The sequence below is a fragment of the Echiichthys vipera genome, assembly GCF_963691815.1.
Source record: "Echiichthys vipera genome assembly, chromosome: 14".
In the NCBI taxonomy this organism is placed as follows: domain Eukaryota; kingdom Metazoa; phylum Chordata; class Actinopteri; order Perciformes; family Trachinidae; genus Echiichthys; species Echiichthys vipera.
The window spans coordinates 10,259,380-10,278,595 of record NC_139839.1 but is presented as its reverse complement, the minus strand read 5'-3'; the positions used below and the strand labels follow the sequence as shown (position 1 = coordinate 10,278,595).

Sequence of the window (19,216 nt, the reverse complement as noted above, 5' to 3'; positions counted from 1 at the left end):
ATAACATCGGGATCTTCTGCAAGAACTTTTTTTAATAACACAAAACAGAGTTATATCAGGGAGGGAAACAGGATGAGAGAGACAGGATGAAACAAGAAGGGTAACAGGAATTTCCATGTCAGATTGACAAAAGGAAACGAGGAGGGACAGGAGGATGAGAAAAAGAAGGTGAAGAAGGATGGGTTAATATAAAAAAAAATCTGAATTGAATGAACCTAAAAAAAAGTCAGCAGGTTCCATAAAGGCCGATCGAAGCTCACACAATGAGACTAATTAGAGACAGGTTCAAGTAGTCAAGACAATGGCGTGTGCATGCTGTTCTTAAGCAGCCTGAGAGGTCGAACATGGATCTAATCGGTACGCCATGGCAAACAGCAGTGTTAAAGAGAGAGCGGCGATGTTCTTGACCAACGAGCAGCTCCTACTATTAGAAACATATGAAGGATTCATACATCTAATATAGACTTTTAAGTGTAATTCCGGCGCAAAATCATGCCATGGTCTTTTTCGGCACTTACATATATCAAATATGCCATGGAGATAGTTTTTTGGTGTAAAAACTATTAACGGAGAAATCTGGGAGAGTCTCAAACAGCCGGACATGGCTAACACTGATTAGCCCGGAGCAATTTGGTGAAGGCATTAAAATGGCATTTTAACCACTAATATTGCTCAAAATAACACCTAACCTCTGCAGTGGTATGATAAGTATCTCTACAGAAAAAACAAAGCACCAACAACATAGTTAGTGAACCCGGAGTTTATTAAAAGAGTGTTTTGGCTGAAGGGACAGGTATGGCCTTGGGTCAGATCTACAGAGCGAGACACACTCAAACACGAATATACACAGATGCACGCACAAAGTATGTAAGTAACCTTTGACTCTTCCTGGGGGCCTACAGGCAGTCAAATTAAAAAAACATCTCAAAACATTTCCTGAAGCAGCGGCGGTTGAAGGGACAGGTATGGCGTTAGAGAAGCATTCCAGCAAGTTGCAGTAGTGGTGGAAATTGAATATCACTAGGCAACATGTACTGTAACTCTTAACGACTACTTCTATCAGAAAACTGACACTCATTATTTAGGGCATGTTCATTAATCCTGATTAATCCTATGGTTTCAGGAAATAAAGCGTTATAGAGAGACACAGAGACTGCTTCTATATAGAGTCCAGACATTGGTGGTACGCCCCTGGCAACACGTCATAAAGTCAGTTGAAAATCATAACTTCCCCGCTGGGTCAGTGTTACAGGAACACTGGTTAAGCAACAACTCACCCTTAGCCTGACAGTTAGCCTGATACAGTGACTGAGCTTGAACTATGTTGAATTGACTTTATGGAAACAAAGCAACTGGACATTTGTTTGACTAACCAAAATAAGCTTATCTGGTAAGCCTACTTTATGGATCAAGCCTCTGGTATCAGATTAGGTTGTGATAAAAAAGCCTTCTCAGGGTTAAATGTGGGATGTTGACTTTTTACATGTTAATCATTGTCCCGCTTTAACACAATGCTTTAACGCCTATATCAAAAACATGTAGCGAGGAAGGAAATTAGAGTCAGACTTTTCTCTATCACCATGCCGAGATTTCATATTGGTAAAAAAGGAAGAGAAGAGTGTGATATCTCTAATGAACTAACCAGATATTGAGGATATAAAGTCGCTACTAAGGAGATGAGTTTTAAGCTGAAGCTTCTTGATAAGTACAGTCATATGTCATGTTTCTAAAATCCCATGAAATGCGAAAAAATGTTCACATAAATAATTTCTAATTTCAAAATAAACTCTTGATTGTCCTTGATAACCGGGGAGGGGAAGGCTGTGGGTTCACCTTTCCCTGGATAGGTCAAAAACATTTATCATGTTGTTATTTGTTTCCCCAAACATAACAATTCATTTGTGTATTGAACAGATGGGGATCTTTTTTTATCAATCTTCCTGCACGGACACAAAAACTGTCTTTTTCATGCTTGACACAAAAAGAAAAGATTTAAAGTCATGGTTCAAAGAAAAGAATCTAAAAAGAAAAACAACAAGAGCTCACAATCCCAATAAAAGAGGATTGTGTTAAAAAGGTGTCCTAGGAGCTCAGCAGGCTGTACGTGCAGTCGTACAACTCACTGAGATCAAATATAGCACATGACCTCTTCCTCATCCATTTGCAGCTACAATACTTTTATAGTTTATTATATGAATATTTTTGGAGCCATTTATGTTTGAGATTTGTGGCCCCTTTTTTTGGCGTGGCCCTCAAGCAACTTCTGCATTACTTAGACATCCTACATTTCCCAGAATGCCCTTTTACAGCCTCAGAGGAGCATGCCTAGCCTGACTCTCACCAGATGAATTTTGTTCCGCCTTGCTTCACTCGTACATCTGGGATCGCTCCATAGTAAAGTGATTTCAGGAGGCTGGGCCTTATCAAAAATCCTTGCATATGAATGGATAAACCACTTCTCCGTCATCATTATTGACGTGCTACTTTAACCACTCACACTGAAACCAACCCGTGACATTGATGAGAGCGGCACAGGGAAAAGCCTAACCCGGTCGGGAGAAGGGCGAAAACACCGTTTCCTCCAACAAAAGCCTTCAGAGCCGTTCTCTGGTGTTCTTTTAGAGAAGACATATTCACTAGATTGGACAACACGGATGAAATAGCAGCATTGATGTTGACTCCTGCTACCTCGATGCAAGCCGCCATTGTCGTCTGAATCACAACAGTCACTTCTCGGCTATGTCATATCTATAAAAACCATGCCTGGCGGCCCTGATTGGTTCAACCACCTGAGATCACTTTCCTACAGAGCAACCGCAGATGGTTGAGTGGAGCTAGGCGGAGTCAAGGCGGAAGCAAGACAGAGTGAAATTCATCCGGCGATAGTCAGGTTAGAGCATGTCTGCTTCATTAGCTATATGCTTACCAATGCATACAGAATGCAATTGCAATCAAGATGTAGCAACAGCGAGGAAGCAACAGTTTTGCTTGTCAAGAAAACAATATTTTTGTGGAAAATATATGCAATCAGAAATATAGCTGAACACTGCAACCAGTAACACTGTATAACCAGCCTGACACAACTCTTCTTTATTATATTTATTTATTATTTTCTTCTTACCAAACTCAGCTGCTGCTGCTGCTGCACAGGATAAACTGAACCTCAACAAATGCTGGTGGAAATATTCAGATCATTTACTTAACTAAAAGTAACAACAACGATTATCATTGCATGTCAAAGTCCTGCATTGAAAATGATAGATGAGTACAACTATGAATTATTAGCAAAATGTCATTAAAGTATCAAAAGTCAAATTACTAATTATGTTGAAGTTATATAAATCAGAACTCATTTGTAAATTGCGAATTGTCAATTTGTTAAGTAACCATTTCCATAGTAGGGTAGTATAAACTGACATTAAAATAAAGTACATCAAAATGAGTACTCATGCACAGTACTTAAATAAATGCAAAGCAACATAATGTCAAGTGGCCACAGGAAAACCAGGACATGTTTTCTCCTTCCTGCCCACAATGAAGTGAGCTTTCAAAACAGAGACCCTGGAGCTTAAAATAAAATATGAGTGGCTTCTTAAACTCAACAAAGAGGGATTGTTCTCTCCTGTATCAAAGACAGTATCGTCCCTCCTGGGCAACAACAACCGGCTTTCCCCTTCCAGCCTCCAGACTCAGGCGGATAAGAACACCACGCCGGCCTCAGACCTGTAACACTGACTCTTCTCCTTTTTCTCTGACTCACTTTAAGAGCTTTGATGTGGGAGGAAAATAGCTATTTTATCAACAACATGTGTCAGCTTGTGTGTGTATATGTGTATGGGAGTATGCGTGTGTGTGGGTGTATTTCTGTTCGATTTAAGCCACACCTGTCAGGCTAAATCTGCTACTTTTGTAAGTTTTCCTGGTTTCTGGAACCAACTCCTTGTTTAAGGGTTGCAAGCCATACCTTCTCTCCACCGGGCTGAGAGTTTGGAGTTCATTATCACACAAGTCTTGAATTTGGGATTGACAGCACAACACTGCAGGCTCAGGACTTAATGATAACCTCGAGCAGAATATTTATTTTTCAGGGGTTGAGATAAATCTCCCTGTCTTCAACTGACATGTCATTTCCCTGTAGGATAGAAAGAACCTGCATTTCATTCCTTTGGTGTTCAACATTTAACCTTAGTCAGTAGCTTCCCAGTTTATGGGCATTATTACACTGAGGCTTATTTTCTTCATCAAACGTCATAAAATTCTGCAAACAAAGTCATTCAAGTCTTGTAACGTCCAAAAGGACAATATCCTGTCAGGTTGGACACTGAAAATAAGCCTTAGGTCAGATCTACAGAGACAACACACACAGTATGTACTATAAGTAACCTTTGACTCTTCCTGGGGGCCTACTGGCAAATTAATAATCTCAAAACATTTTCTGAAGCTCTGTTTCATTCAAATTTTCAGTAAAAAGAGTCCAGACTAGTCGCCAGTTGACATAGATGGAAATTCTTTATTTTTATTGGGTACATTAGGTTCCAATCAACTGTAACATCCTGCTTATTTAACAAGATAACAGCCCTTCTCCGTGTCTAAGTTTGTCATAAATTTTAAAGTGAAACACTATCTTGACATAAAAGCTCCATCGGGCTGCTGTTTATTTGTCATGCAGGAGGACGAAGGTGGGGTGTCAGGTGCAACAATTCACCACCTTCCATCTGCTGTTAACACAGCTCCAATTAAACAACTTGCATCCATAACCACCTGCAGTAAAAGCCGGTTTTTAAGCAGCTGTGAAAGGCGCAGCTGTCTCTTTTATGACCTAACAGCAATGGTCAGGTAGCCGTGTGCAGAAAGTTAAAGAGCATTCCTCAGAGTTCACGTTCTTTCCTTTTGTCTTCCTCCACTCCTTGTGCTTTTATTATCTCAAGAGTTTAGTATCTTGATCAAATTCATGTGTAGCCAGCAAAAGAAAGAAAAAAAAACAAGAGTAATACTTTTCTAAAATAATAATAATAATAATAATAATAATAATAATAATAATAATCCTATTAATAATAAAGTTATTTTGCCAGGTTTTCTGGTTTTACAGAACCAGTTCAATCTTTAAGGGAGAACAAGACCAAGAAACTGAGGCTCAAGTCAAGAACATTATCCTTATCAAGTTGGTTTTTCTATATTCTCAATCATGGCTTCTGAAGTTCCCCGCCACTCAAAATGTGTTTTACTCATTGTTAACGCCACTTGAATGTTTAACCTTGTGCAGAATGATGTATGTGTAAAGTTTGATACTAGACGTGTATCTGCTGAACATGGGAAGTTTTTCTGTGCTCACCTTACATCTCAGTTTAAGATGTAAAACCATACAATTCAAATGTTCATATACATCTTAAAACATGTTTTGAGGGGATATTTACAGACAGCCTTGATTGTGAGGGCTCACTTGCTACACCTAGACATTTTAATATAATGATGCTGCAACATTATAAAACTAAAACAACAGTAACGCTACTTGATGTCAGTAGGTGTGTATTGTTTGAACCAGTTGTGTTCTGTACAAGAAACTCCACATTTTCTATTTTCAACAATGAGCAGCATTAGAAATCGTTCTCCTTCTCCAGAACTGTGACTTTGGGGCCGAACAGATATAGAGTTTGAGTCATCTGTATGTTAGAAGGTACACCACAGACGGCAATTATGTTACTGTAAGTGTCAGAAGAGCGTTCCCATCACTGAAGGTGATGAGGTGGTGTGCTGAAGCGTTACAGATTTAAATTTAAACATTCTGGTGTTTATGTGTGAATCCCACTTCCCTCTTCAAAGTTTCATGTAGTCTTAAATGCTAACATGTTGAATTATAATTAAGTTATTGCTCTAAATGTATTTTTATCTTTACCATGAGAAAACAAGTCCTTCTTTCACTGCCTCTGATGACACATTTTTCTATCTAACCCCATAAAGCTAAAAAAAAAACGCTGTGTTCCTAAATCATTTTGTATATCTACATTCTTCTCTCTTGCCTCTGCCTGTCTATTTAATATACAATTTGATTATATGAAGACTGCCTGAATAAATAACCAGAGTAAACCATGGGCAAGGGGATGCATGTGTGAACAGCAACACTTCTGCACGACTGCAACAGCCTAGTGAAAAAAGGAAATATGTCATCATGTCACATGTGTATGCTTCTTTGGGGCTTACAGTGGAGGTGGCAAAAATAAGTCACATATTGACATGAGAGAGAAAACACACAAGTAAGTAATGCCAAAGTGAATCTATGAGCTATCATTGCCCGCAGTGTAACTAAATAAGCGCCTGAGCTAAAATATTTACCAGCTTCCGTTCAGCTGGAGTCCAGGCAGGCCCAATTCTCTACATCAAAGATTTAAGTAATGAGATGAAGCAGCACGCTGAAGCTAGAGATTTACTTCTGTGGTGATTGTTATGAGCTCTGCAAGTTTTCGATCCGTGCATATACACATGCCATTTCTGCAACGAATCTGTTTGCTTAGAAGTGCATTTTACAGACACTTCATGACCTGATTTATGACCCTGATAGATTTTTAATGAGCATATTATACAGTATATGTACTAGGCAACATAGCTGTTCTTAATGAATGCAACCTGTTGATGAGACATAAGTAGTTTTCCCATAATCCAACTGTTACTGCCTAATCTAAAGAAATGTATATGATCATGAGTAATTCCACATACTAATGTACAAATACAAAATACCTTGCAACCAAAGCACAAGGAGTTCAAGTGTGTGGCTGCCAATGTCAAAATGTGTTGAGGCAAATTGTTTAAGTATTATATACTAGACTATTATATTCTATTTTATTCTTACACAAAATCCCAGTGTTTTGCAACAAATAATTACTTACACAAAACCTGTTCTGCTGCAAAATTCTAAATGTGGGTGTTTGTGCTACAAATATACATTTTTTATATAATTTTGATCCATGTGAAAAGTCAGTAATGGCATGTGCGTGTGTCTGCCCCCTTACAAAAGCGAGGCAACAATAGCAGAGCTGAGCTGAGTCGTGCCCTAATTTCCTTCTCCTCCACACTACGTCACAGCCAGAGGAAGACCCCCAACCCCCACTGTGCTGTACTGCAGTGGCAACACACACACACACACACCTTCTAACAAGCAGAAATGTACTGATATAATGGGAAACACGCATATGCAAATCAAGAATATTAATAACTTCAGACGTTATTCTGCATGCATGAAAACACAGACGCACACACCCTTCTCTCCTCTTTTTGACGTCTGCAGAAGAACGCCTTCAGACAGTGACACCCTGCCTCGCTTTTCTCTGCCTGGTTCTTGCTTCCAACGCCCCCCCTCTACCTCTCCCCCTTCTTCTCACCACAATCTAGATCGCTGTGCTCCTCTATAGACGGGTAGAAAATAAGGCCATGTCCGCTTTAAAACACCATTGTGAGAGAACTACACCCCCACCTCCTCTTTCTCTTACCCACACTCTTTTTCTCTTTCTTTTGCCCCTTGACATACTCTTACTTTGCTCTGGGCCTTTTTAAAAGAGGGCTCACTCCCTCCATCAGCCATAATTGAGAATTAGTTATGGTGTGGTGTGCATTTGTGTGTGTCTGTGACCCTCATCTATCAGCACAGTTGACAGTTGAGCCCCTGAATGACTGCTATTACCCTTCTTATTACTCACCAACAGCGAAGTGGGTGGCTGCAGAAAAACAGAGACAGAAGGTAAAGACAGAACAAGATTGAGAGAGATGTGGATTGGTGGTCGGTCGCAGAGAATTCCCACTTCTTCTTCTCTTGTTCAAACACACACAAGCTCTCATAGCCCGCAGCTTATTTGTGAGGTTGCTAGGGGCAGTTAATGGTTCAATTTTGAAGCCAGAGTAAATGCCTGAAACCTAAGCCATTATTAAGACAGTGCTAATGGTCGGAGGGCTGTTTTTAACCAGTAACAGGCCGCACACAACAGAGCATACATGCCTGAACAATGTGTGTGCTTTTAGGGTCAAGCCTTTGATATACTGTACTTTTTGGTACAGGACAACCAGTTCACTATGTAATTTTCATATATCAGTGGTTCTTGGAGAGTAATTGTAGTTTTGAGCTATGTTCATAAAAGTTTAGGCATCAACCATTTCTCCAAAGGGCCTAAAGGAATTGTTTTATTGGCTAAATCTAGACAATTATATAGGCCTATAATAGTCACAGGAAATGATACAGTTCAGCCTGCCCATTTTTATCCAAATTACACCAGAGACAGACTTCCCTGTCATGCCCAAGCTATTGATAAATTGAAACAATTTCTAATTTACATAAACTCATATATTATCCCTTAAAAAACGACATCTGATTTTTTCACTACTTTGAAAACATGTTCTTAAGTCTAAACCAAATCTAGACTCAATATAAGAGTAGTCATCTAGTGAAATTTGTATTTTCGATATTATGTTCTTATTTTAGTGCAAAGTTGAGATGATGTGTTTCACAACATTTTGACAAATTATATGTTATATCACACATTGTTTCCTTGGGTCATCCACCATTTACTTCTTTCTTTGTCCATATTTTCTTTTTACTGTCTTTGTATGTCGCTGTATCACCATACATGTATCTGTCCTCCTGACATGTTAACCCTCCATCAGTTAGCATCATGTCCTCTGATCTTTGAAGGTCAGGAGACCAACACTCTAAGATTCCACACTGTAGGCAATGCTGTGCACAAAGAAGTCACTTGGCCACGTGATTAGTTAAGAAATGCACTATATCCATGTTCACACTGTACATGCACAAACAGCCAACACTAACACGGGACTCAAACAGCTGTGTTCTCTCATGTTTCAGTCCTCTGGGGCCAAAAAGCTCAATTTAATGGTTAATGATATCTACGCATATAACAGAATGATATGCCACGCTTTCATTGTTACACATGCATGTGTGTGTGCGTGCGTGCGTGCGTGCGTGCGTGCGTGCGTGCGTGCGTGCGTGCGTGCGTGCGTGCGTGCGTGCTTTCGTGCCTGTGAAATGTGCCTGAGAATTTGATAGTTACTGTGCAATGACTCTCAGACTAAAACATCCCTAACTCCAGGAAGCAGCATTGTCAATGCAGCGGCAGCGGACGAAGACCTCATTGTGAAACACTGGTCCATGAAAGCTGAGCCCTGGGACTCCAAGCTAGTTGTAGGTATTGGATATATGTATGCATTGGATATATATATAAACCTACTGGCATGATTTTCATGAAAAAAGAACCCATTGAAATTTGGAGCAGATCCAATTAATTTTCACTTTTGTTAACATTGCAAGATGGTGCATTTGTGCTGCCTTCATGTGGTGTCTTGTCTGAAAAATGAGCTTCTGATCATGTTTCATGGCTCTCCTGATCCGTTTCCTTTACTCTTCGTTATCACACAAATACTGGAAACAGCTATCAACGCAGTATAACATTCTGAGCAATAAATTACAAATTCTTTGAAGCATCTACTTCTTTCCACTTCACAACTTAAAGGTTGGTAATACACCAAAGTCTAAAGAAAGACTTCCCAACTCGGAAAATGGGGCAATCCAAGGAGCACATGAATGCACCATTAGCCTTGTCACCTCTGCCATTTGAGTTTCATTACTGCTAACATAGATTGATCTTTTTTTTTAATGTAAATTACTGACTGACTGATTACAACTGGTCTGTTACACTTTTCGTTCAACCCAAACGGATGCTGCTCAAAACAGGTGTTTGTACCACATATTTAATGTCTCAACATTTGTCAATTTTCATGTGAAAAAGTTCTATAAATTAGGATAATTCTGTGTTTTACCCAGAATCTATTCTACAACTTAAAATTGAAACAAAGGGTAATACAAATAAAAATAAAAAGAAAGGTTCATACTTGTATTTTTGGTTTCTGCTAGAAAAACGTTTACATGTTTTAACATCCAAGAAACTAATTAGGTTCATACTGTCTGTCTGAACATAATTGTAGCACTCTCGGTCTGAAACGCTCCATTTTAGAACCTGTCTCTTTAAGCCCCCATCTGAAAACTGGTCTGCTCTGATTGGTCAGTGTTTCTGGGTCTTCCTTATCTACACTCTGGGTGTCACTGCACCATCATTGCAGCCAAGGAATGACTGTAATGGCATGTGGCGGCACTTAGCTATATACTGTATAGTATAGCTATGACATCACAACCGTACAGAAGTCCTGAAATGCAGTTTCTGAACACACACTGTGTGCATTTCTCTGAGCGTGTTGATACTGTCATAGTATTTAGCACCTCAATCTGCTTTATGATAAATTAAATAAAAAAGACATGGAAATCTCAATTTTTACAATGTTGGACCTCTCGGGTTTAATTTCTGGAAAGCTTTGGGGCTGTTTGATTGACTGCAGCACCAAACAATGTGGTTGTGGTTATTTTAAACATTATTTTATTATGACATTTCTGCCACATTACATGGTGAGGATGATGATAGTAAAGAAGGAGGTCTGGAGTCCCATTCAGACACTTAGAACAGATGACAGCGACATACTCTCATGAGCCAAGTGAGGTGAACTTAAAAAATAACTTTTATTACCTCACCTCACATGGCAACATCATGTGTCAGTGTGTCACATAAACTGTCTAAACAGTGTGTCATTTTCCCCTCACAGCACCAGTGTATGTCAAGCTGGCAATTAGGGTTCGTTTGGCTGATTGAGCCGTGTCATGTTAGAGGTGGAGCAGAGAACCAAACATTTCTAAAGACTCCGTAATAACAAGCTAGATCTGCCCTTCAATGACATCCGACTAACACACAGTTAAACTCATACACACGTTTGTGCATCTTGGTGTGTGTCTCAAAAGTTGTTATTCAAGGGAGACTTGGTGGTTTTCAAAGTCTATACTGAAACTGTGACTGTGTGTGTGTGTGTGTGTGTGTGTGTGTGTGTGTGTGTGTGTGTGTGTGTGTGTGTGTGTGTGTGTGTGTGTGTGTGTGTGTGTGTGTGTGTGTGTGTGTGTGTGTGTGTGTGTGTGTGTGTATGTGTGTGTGTGTGTGTGTGTGTGTGTGTGTGTGTGTGTGTGTGTGTGGTAGGGCTCAAACGATTACTCAAGAAACACGAATAACTCATTTAATTAAAGGGATACTTTAAATCCATCGAATGAGGCAAAACGTGTCGTTTCACTTTATCGCGCTCTGCCACACCTCCAATGCGACCACCATGGAGACAGGCCAAACACCGTTCTTCTGAGCACAATGTCCACATTGCCATGACAGACATGGATTACAATGGTTAAAATATCGCTTTGATTTTAATGTAACTACATACATCAAATCATCACAAAAGTTATCTCAGGACACTTTACAGAGTAGGTATAGACCACACTCTATGAAGTGTGTTTCCCTACGGATGATTATTACGGGCTTATGCTGTGGATACCACATCCACGATGGACAGTTATTTAATTATTTTGAGGAAAAGAGAGAAAATAGCACGGGGTGAAGAGAAGAGACAGCCCAAAGATAGGCAGCGACATAACAGTGAGCTTCACTATTTGTCCACAGTAGCACTGTATACATTCTGAGTAGCATGTCGTAAATGTTTCACTTTCTCCTTCTGTGGTAACATGCATGTAGTCATTACAGTAAAAACACATGTGAAAGCTGTCAGGAGACTTTGGGGCTCCTCCTCCAGCAGCAATTAGAACCTAACAAAAACATTAGGGGCTTCCCAGGACAGTCACACATCCACTCAGTGCCTCGAGAAGAAGACAGAGGAGGTCAAGGTGAACTGAAAGATGCAGCAGGAAAGATTTACAGTGCATGGAGAACTTCAGGGTGCCGAAAATACTTTTGGAACTGATTGATCTCATGTGCCAGCAAAGGTCAACAGTATTGTGTAGTACAGGTATAAAAAGATTAACTAGGAAAATCTGCTGACGTGCCCTTTGTTAGGCAGCGGCCTGCTACAATGGCACCAAACAAGCAAATGACTCTCACACTCATCGCAACCGCTGTGAATCAGGCCATGCTGTTTGATTTCTAGGTCTCACCAATGGACAAAAGCAGAATTGTCTTTATTGCCACACATCAGCTGACTGGGCTTTGTGGTGACAGAGAAAGGAGTGAGCTGTAGTTTAAAAAAAAAAAAAAAAGGTACAGCAGATAACACAAGGGTGGAAAGTTCAGGTTAACCCACAGGCTGGACTTTTCAGGATTTGGATACAAGCAGCGTGAATCATTCTTTTTATACCAACACACAATATTATCTTCTGTATCAGGAGTGTGAAGTTGAAACAGTTGAAACAGAGTTTATGGTCAAAACAAATTCAATAAAAAAAGATCTTGTGCTTGACAGGGCGGAGACATTTGAACCAAGGCAGTAAAATACACCAATGAAAGTTGAATTTCTACATTAATATTGTAATGTAGTTTTTTCAGAACTGTGTGTAGGTACATCGAGAGCCAACAGATACCAGAGTCAAATTGTAAGCATTATTGACCCTTAAGCCGATTCTATTTCTGAAATTCAACTTTAGATAAATAAGTGAGAAATTTCATAAAACATCATGCAGTTCGATCCAGTCGTGCACTATTGTGGATCCAGGCAAAGACATTTCCTTTCCTAACGATACCAAAGCCTCACCTAAACTAAACATAACCATATCTATCCTCATTATACCTAAATATAACAATTAGGATTGTAATGCCAGAACCATGCCTAACCTTCCGTTTTGCATTACTGCCCTTAACCCTGGTGCCCACCTCTCCGGGTTTTCATTCACATCAACAAATAACTAAAACCTCTTTAAGTCCATTATAACAGCTATTTTATAGGATGGACATTCTGTTAGTTAAACCCCTTATCAGCATTAACCAGCATCACAGCCTTTCACACACTATCAGTGTGAGTAAAACATGCAAACATGCACTACACACTCCCTCTCTTCCCTCTAAATGCCTCATAATGTAAGCTGATGGGAACAAATGTGCCGACAGCTTCAGGGCTCACTCAAATTTCACCCGCCTTACCTCTTAACTTCTGAAATGTGCTTTATAGGTAACACACACACACACACACACACACACACACACACACACACACACACACACACACACACACACACACACACACACACACACACACACACACACACACACACACACACACACACACACACACACACACACACACACACACAAGCCTAAGCTTTCCATGTGATGTCAGTACAACTGAGATAAAACTTCCCAAGCAGTCTCTTTCATAGACATACACCTGAAGGCATCTTAACTTTCTGTGACTCATTCTGACAAAACCACATGCACCAAAACTGATTTATGTCAATATGCACAGCAGCATGGATGTCAGTCAAACACACACACACACACACACACACACACACACACACCTTTCTACCTCAACTTACTTTTCAAAGCCTGGACCAGAGCCTTGCCATCTTTTATCAGCTCCTTGATGAACTTGTTGGTCTTGTCTAGCTCCAGCTCATGGGACTTTAGCCTCTCCCTGAACTGCGGGCTGTCCAGGTAGCAGTCACTGAACTCCAGAGCAGGTAGTCCCATCTTCTTCGGCCTCGACACAACCTGAACGACCCGGCAAAAGACCTCCAAACAGGAGAAAGGGGGGGCGCCAAGAGGAGGGAAGTAACCCTGAGCTGCTACTATAGCTACTGGTGCCGCTGCTGGAAATGATGGAAAATCCAATTACAACATGTAAACAACGGGGCGGAGATGTGTCCGACAGCAAAGCCTACCCACATAACCTGGCTTTTCTTAATCTAAAGGCAAACGCTCAAGTTGTCACAAGCAGCGGTCCTCCTGTCCCTTGTCTCAGTCACGCAGTCCCGACACTGCATCCAATTCAATGAAATAAAAAAAGTCCCGGCGGAGTCAGTGTTTTAGTGGAGGGCTTAGAAGAAGACACTTGCTCAGGTAAACAGCATTCCTCTCGACCAACTCATTGTGGACCGGACAGAGTCAACCGGGGCGAGGAGGGAGGGAGGGAGGGACCGAGGCAGCAAAAAAACAAAACAAATGTAGCCTCGTAAATGCGGTGTCTTCTCTGGGCGGTTTTTAAATGCACTGCCTTCTACACACAGCCCAGCCCAGCTCAGCTTCAGCGCTGCAGACCGTAATCAACCTACCCGGACACGGATAATAATCCCCTGATTGACGTCTCTCTCGTCCAATGAGATGACCGGTCTGGAGCGCTGACCTTCTTTGAGGGCGGGTGTGCGATGAGCTACTCGAGAACAGAGATAAGGAAAAAAGGAGAAGAAGGCTCACTCTGGTCCTGTTTCGAGAGCAGCTGCAGCTCCTTCAACATTTGCATCAACTAATCCCAGAGGCGATTCTAGGGTCTGTTGGGGCCAATCCATCATCACCACTATGTTATAAATAATCTGATGCCAACAAAACAAATGCGGAATTTTAGTCACTTTTAAATTATGTATATAAACATTGAAAAAACCTGTAATTCAAACATATTAATATGAAGAACAATAAAAAAAACAGGAAAATAAATAAATAATAAAACCAGAACCAAACTTAGGTGGAGTCAGGTGGGGCCCCCTTAGGGAGGTCAGGTCTCCTACTGACATTGAAAACTTTGCACAGTGTCAGCCTGCAGGGGGCCCCTTACTGGCCTGGGGCCCTAAGCAGTTGCCTGCGCCTCTGACCAAGCCAACTAGATCTCATTTCAAAGATTCCTCCAAGTGGTAAATGTAGCATCATTTTAGTATTTGCTTTACTGATTATTTTTGATAGTTTTTATACATATAGTGCACAGAAAACCAGGAAAAATCTACAGCCATTTTAGAAGCTCTGTGAAGGTGTAGTTAGTCTAGGTCAGGCTTTATTCCAGCACTGCACATACAGTAAGCCAGACTAGCTAAATGTTAACATCAGCCGGATAAAATTGTTTGGGGTATTTGGTCATAATTGGCCAATTTAAATTTTATGCGTCATCCAAAATCATGGGATCAACTAAAGTTATTTTAAATGTATCCTCTAGGTCAGAGAGATTCAGCGGAGGGTCCTCAGAGTTACTGCAGGGGTCCGCCAAATTGTTTGATAATCTTTCCTTGTCTTTCCAAGTTTTTTTTGTTTTTTTTAAATATGGCTAAAAATATACATTGACATGACTACAACGTTTTATCAGCAAAGATAGCTGGACATTAGCTAGATCTGGACAGAAGCGGTGGACTGACCGACAGACGGATAATGCTAAACAAACAAAACATCAATTTGTATATTAAGGAAGTAATAATAATAATAATAATAATAATAATAATAATAATAATAATAATAATAATAATGAGGAGGTCACCTAGACTGATGAAAAAACACTGAGAGAATCATCATCTTTTATTCTCTATTATCCTTTATCCAAGTTAGCAGAGAGATCTCTTTTCCACACTAGACCTACTTTAGATACATGCAAGCAGATATCTGGGTGGGGTTGAACTAGAACCAACAAGAAGGTTGAGCGGCAGAAATCGGTCACTTAAGATAACAAACCCAGTTCAAGTATTACATTTGATTTTATAATATGTATAAAATAATGCATTAACATTTTAAGATAGGGGAGCCCTGTCAGTAGCGGCACAGTTAAAAAGGTACAACGGTAGAGTACATGCAGGGCCAGATAGTCAGTGCAGTGTTACATCTTCTTGAGCATACACAATCTTTGTATGCAGCGGGCCGGGAGCCTGGTTGGTGGGAGGAGGCGCTGATGTCATTTCAGGCCGAGCGGGGAATTTCTTTGCAGCGGTATCTGCCTCGGATTAAGGGGAAACTGTCACCGCTCTCTGGCGCTCTCTACTGGCAAGATGCTGCAACGCATCACATGCAACACTCGTGGAGGGACTTATACTGTACAATTACTGTGGTTCATGTTTTAATCAAGAAAAAAGCAGGATGTTGACTTGTGATGGGAGAGGAAAGTCACAACTATTTTTTTATGCTCTACATGTCAAATTATCCAAGAAGACAAACTAAAAAAAACATGTTTACAGGATTTCTTTAATTTTTATTATTTATTATCTGCACATAGCTTATAGTTATATATTATATTTATACTCTATTACTGCACTATAGTTCTGTTTACATCTGCTCATCACACATATGTATCAAATCTGACCTCATCTGAATCCGATCACTGTCCACTTATATCTTTTCTGCACTACAGTTGTTGCCCCCCGGGGATAAATAAAGTTTTTTGAATTTGAATTGATTTAACACTATAAAAAAGTGGTTGCTTGGTGTTACAGGGTTGTCCCACAGGGATTGTGACACTATGGACTGGTGTTACCTTACACCTTTTAATCCAGGTCTGTGTCATGGCAATGTATGCATTGTGTTCAGATGAACAATACAATGGGTAAAGTATATATTTATGTTTTTATAGTGGCGGCCTGTGGAAAGAACCTGTTTTTCTGTCTGGTAATTTTGGCGTGCAGTGATCTGTAGGGCCTACTAGAGGGGAGAAGTGTGAAATAGCCTGCATCCCAAATTGATTAAAAATGTATTAACTCTATATTGTAATTTCTGCTACTGCTGTCTTACCATTAAAATGATGACACATTTTTATCTATTTATTTATTGTTTGTTAAATGCACATCAATGTCAAATGCACAGTTTGCGTGTGTGGTTAATCTGTGAACACAGCTCAGATTCAGGCCTGGGCTGCTTCCTCTGCCAAAGCGCAGCACAGCGTCTGGTAGCTTGCTCATTTCTCCATCTGTCATAGTACGATGTACAGAGATAGCCATTTACAGGAAGTCATGGCCTGTTTTTTTCTTTTTCATGAAGTCTACGATGCATCAGGCAAGCTCAAGAACCAGTTTCAACCAGTTTATAATCAAGGATTGTAAATGAAAAATTCCAATATTAAAGCAGCAGGTCTATAGTTCAGATTCTAGTCAATATCCCAAGTTTCCTAAATGTCGGTCTGAATTTGAATCAAACGTGTATAACATTATGGAATATGCATACTTGTTTACTCCATTCGATATGATGATGATGGCTTTTGAGTGCAAATGTGAAATCAATGTGGACATGATTTTTCTAACTTTAAGGTGGGCCGAAACTTGAGGAGGATATTTGAGTTGTGAAGGGCTGAAGAACTCCACCTGTCAGCTGTCGTTTGCTTCATGTTTCTAGAGAGAAATATGCATACATATTTTTAGCGGCAGATAATTAGGTTACTGTTCTCTCAACAGGAAGCTTTGTGTGGGAGGGGAGGTTGATGCAGAGGATGGAATTAGACAAATCAAATTAACAGCGTCTTGATGGCCATAAATCATCTTCGCAGTGATACTGATCAAAGCCACAGTCTTTAAATACACTATGGAGACAATGTTTTTACTTTATCAATTTCCGGAGAGAAGCCAGAGCTCATCCTCATTTAAGAAACAGAAATAATATGCTCTAATCAATGTACGTACTGTGCCTTAACACTGGCCTCACTGCAGACTGGGTTTATGTTGCAGGGTTGGAGACAATTCCTTTCCAACATAGTTCAGCTATAGTACATGAGCTCATACAGGGACTAACCATGTGTGAAGGATGTTTTCCATACACATGTTACAACAAGTTAAGTTCTTTCAGGATGTGAAAGGATCTGTGACATTTTCCAGAAGAATGATGAAACATTGTTCCTAACCATCTGATTAAGACTGCCATTCTTTGAAGCACTGGTTAAAATATAATTATTATGTTATTGTAATGCCTATTTCTCACATATTGTTTTAGTGTACTGTTTGGCTGTTAAATGAGAAAGTTTGTTCGTTCTGTTGGGTGGTGCTTGGTTTTGACTCGACTTGGTCACAAACTTTCTCATTTTACAGCTAAAAGGTTCACTAATATATGTTTCTGAAGACACTTTATGCAAGATATAGGACACTGTGTCAGACCCTCCTCAGCTCTCATCCGTCAGTTGCATCCGTCAGATGCCATCAGGAGCACACAGGGAGAAGCAGGTGGAGGCGGAGGCACATGACATTTTCACAGATTGTTTGTCTCATATTGCTGTCAAGAATCCTGACTCAGGATACAGTGACAGTCTCAGCAAATGTGAAAAAACATTAGGAAGTTACTTCTTCTTCTGAACTATTCACCAAAAGAGAATTTATTATTAGGCCTATCATTAAAGCTGCTATAATCGATATTAAAATAATAACAATGGATTAAATCAACGTGTGAATGGATTCACTAAGAGTTACTGCAGTTCTCATCAGCTCTATGGAGCTTTTCAGTGTCTTTCAGCTCATTGTTTTGATTTTACAGACGCAATGGAAACACTCTGAGGAAACCTACACTACCAGTAGCACCAAATCGTAGACAGACAGACAAAGGTAGGGAGTAGTTGCTGAACAGAGTGGAGCATTTAGCACTTGCTGAGCCAGATATTCACCTCAGGAGTTGTGAAGTGGACCCAAACATTTCCAAATTAGTCATAATGTTACACATGCTGGCTGTGTAAATATGCAACTGTAATACTAATACTAATACTTTCCAGATAACATTTTTATAAAGGTGATGCTATGTCTCCATTGTGAAAAAAAATCATGGATCTGGATTTAGACATCACCAGAACTAAAAGAAGAGTAACGGTCTGAGTGTCTGAGTGTCTGTGTGACAGCGCTGTGTAGATAGGTCCGGCAATGTGAGACTATATGTAGAAAGCCTCTACATGTGATTTTTCACTTTAGTAATGAGGGGGCGTCTCTCAGCTCACAAATACATATGAAAGAACAGCAGATCATTTTCACATATTATGTAAAGGGAACTTTAGCCAACTAAAGTGTCACTTGAACTTAATTAATATAATAATTTTGTGGTATGGTTTAATATTCAGTAGCTACTACAAAAAGCAACCAAACAGATTTTTCTATTGTGATACTTGACTTACTCTGCCATCTACTGGTATATAAAGGTAAAGCAGCCATTTCCAAGAAGCTTGAGAAGCTCAATGCTGAACAGGTGAGAGAAAAGTAGGTCAGGCTCTGCACTTTTTTAGCGATGAAGTCAGTCTTTTTTTGCTGCTCATCCTCTGGTCTTGCATCTCTTACAACTTAAACATACTATTAATGTGCAGATGTACTGTCGGGGATGAATTATACAGACAGGAACTTGAAGTATCCATTAGAAGAAGACAGAGGCGAGGCAAGCACTGTGAATAATTCACCCAGCCTGCACACCACTGATGTTTATTGTCA

General features: G+C 40.0%; 1 protein-coding gene across 1 annotated transcript in view; it reads right to left on the bottom strand.

Moving 5' to 3' along the window:
• LOC310956191 (rho GTPase-activating protein 26-like) overlaps nt 1-14,024 on the bottom strand; it is an 86,418-nt gene extending 72,394 nt beyond the window's left edge. The window contains exon 1 of the mRNA XM_083926343.1: nt 13,406-14,024. Coding sequence (XP_083782469.1) covers nt 13,406-13,559 — 154 coding nt within the window. The 5' untranslated portion in view covers nt 13,560-14,024. The remainder of the gene's footprint in view (nt 1-13,405) is intronic.
• Nucleotides 14,025-19,216: the final 5,192 nt, after the last annotated feature.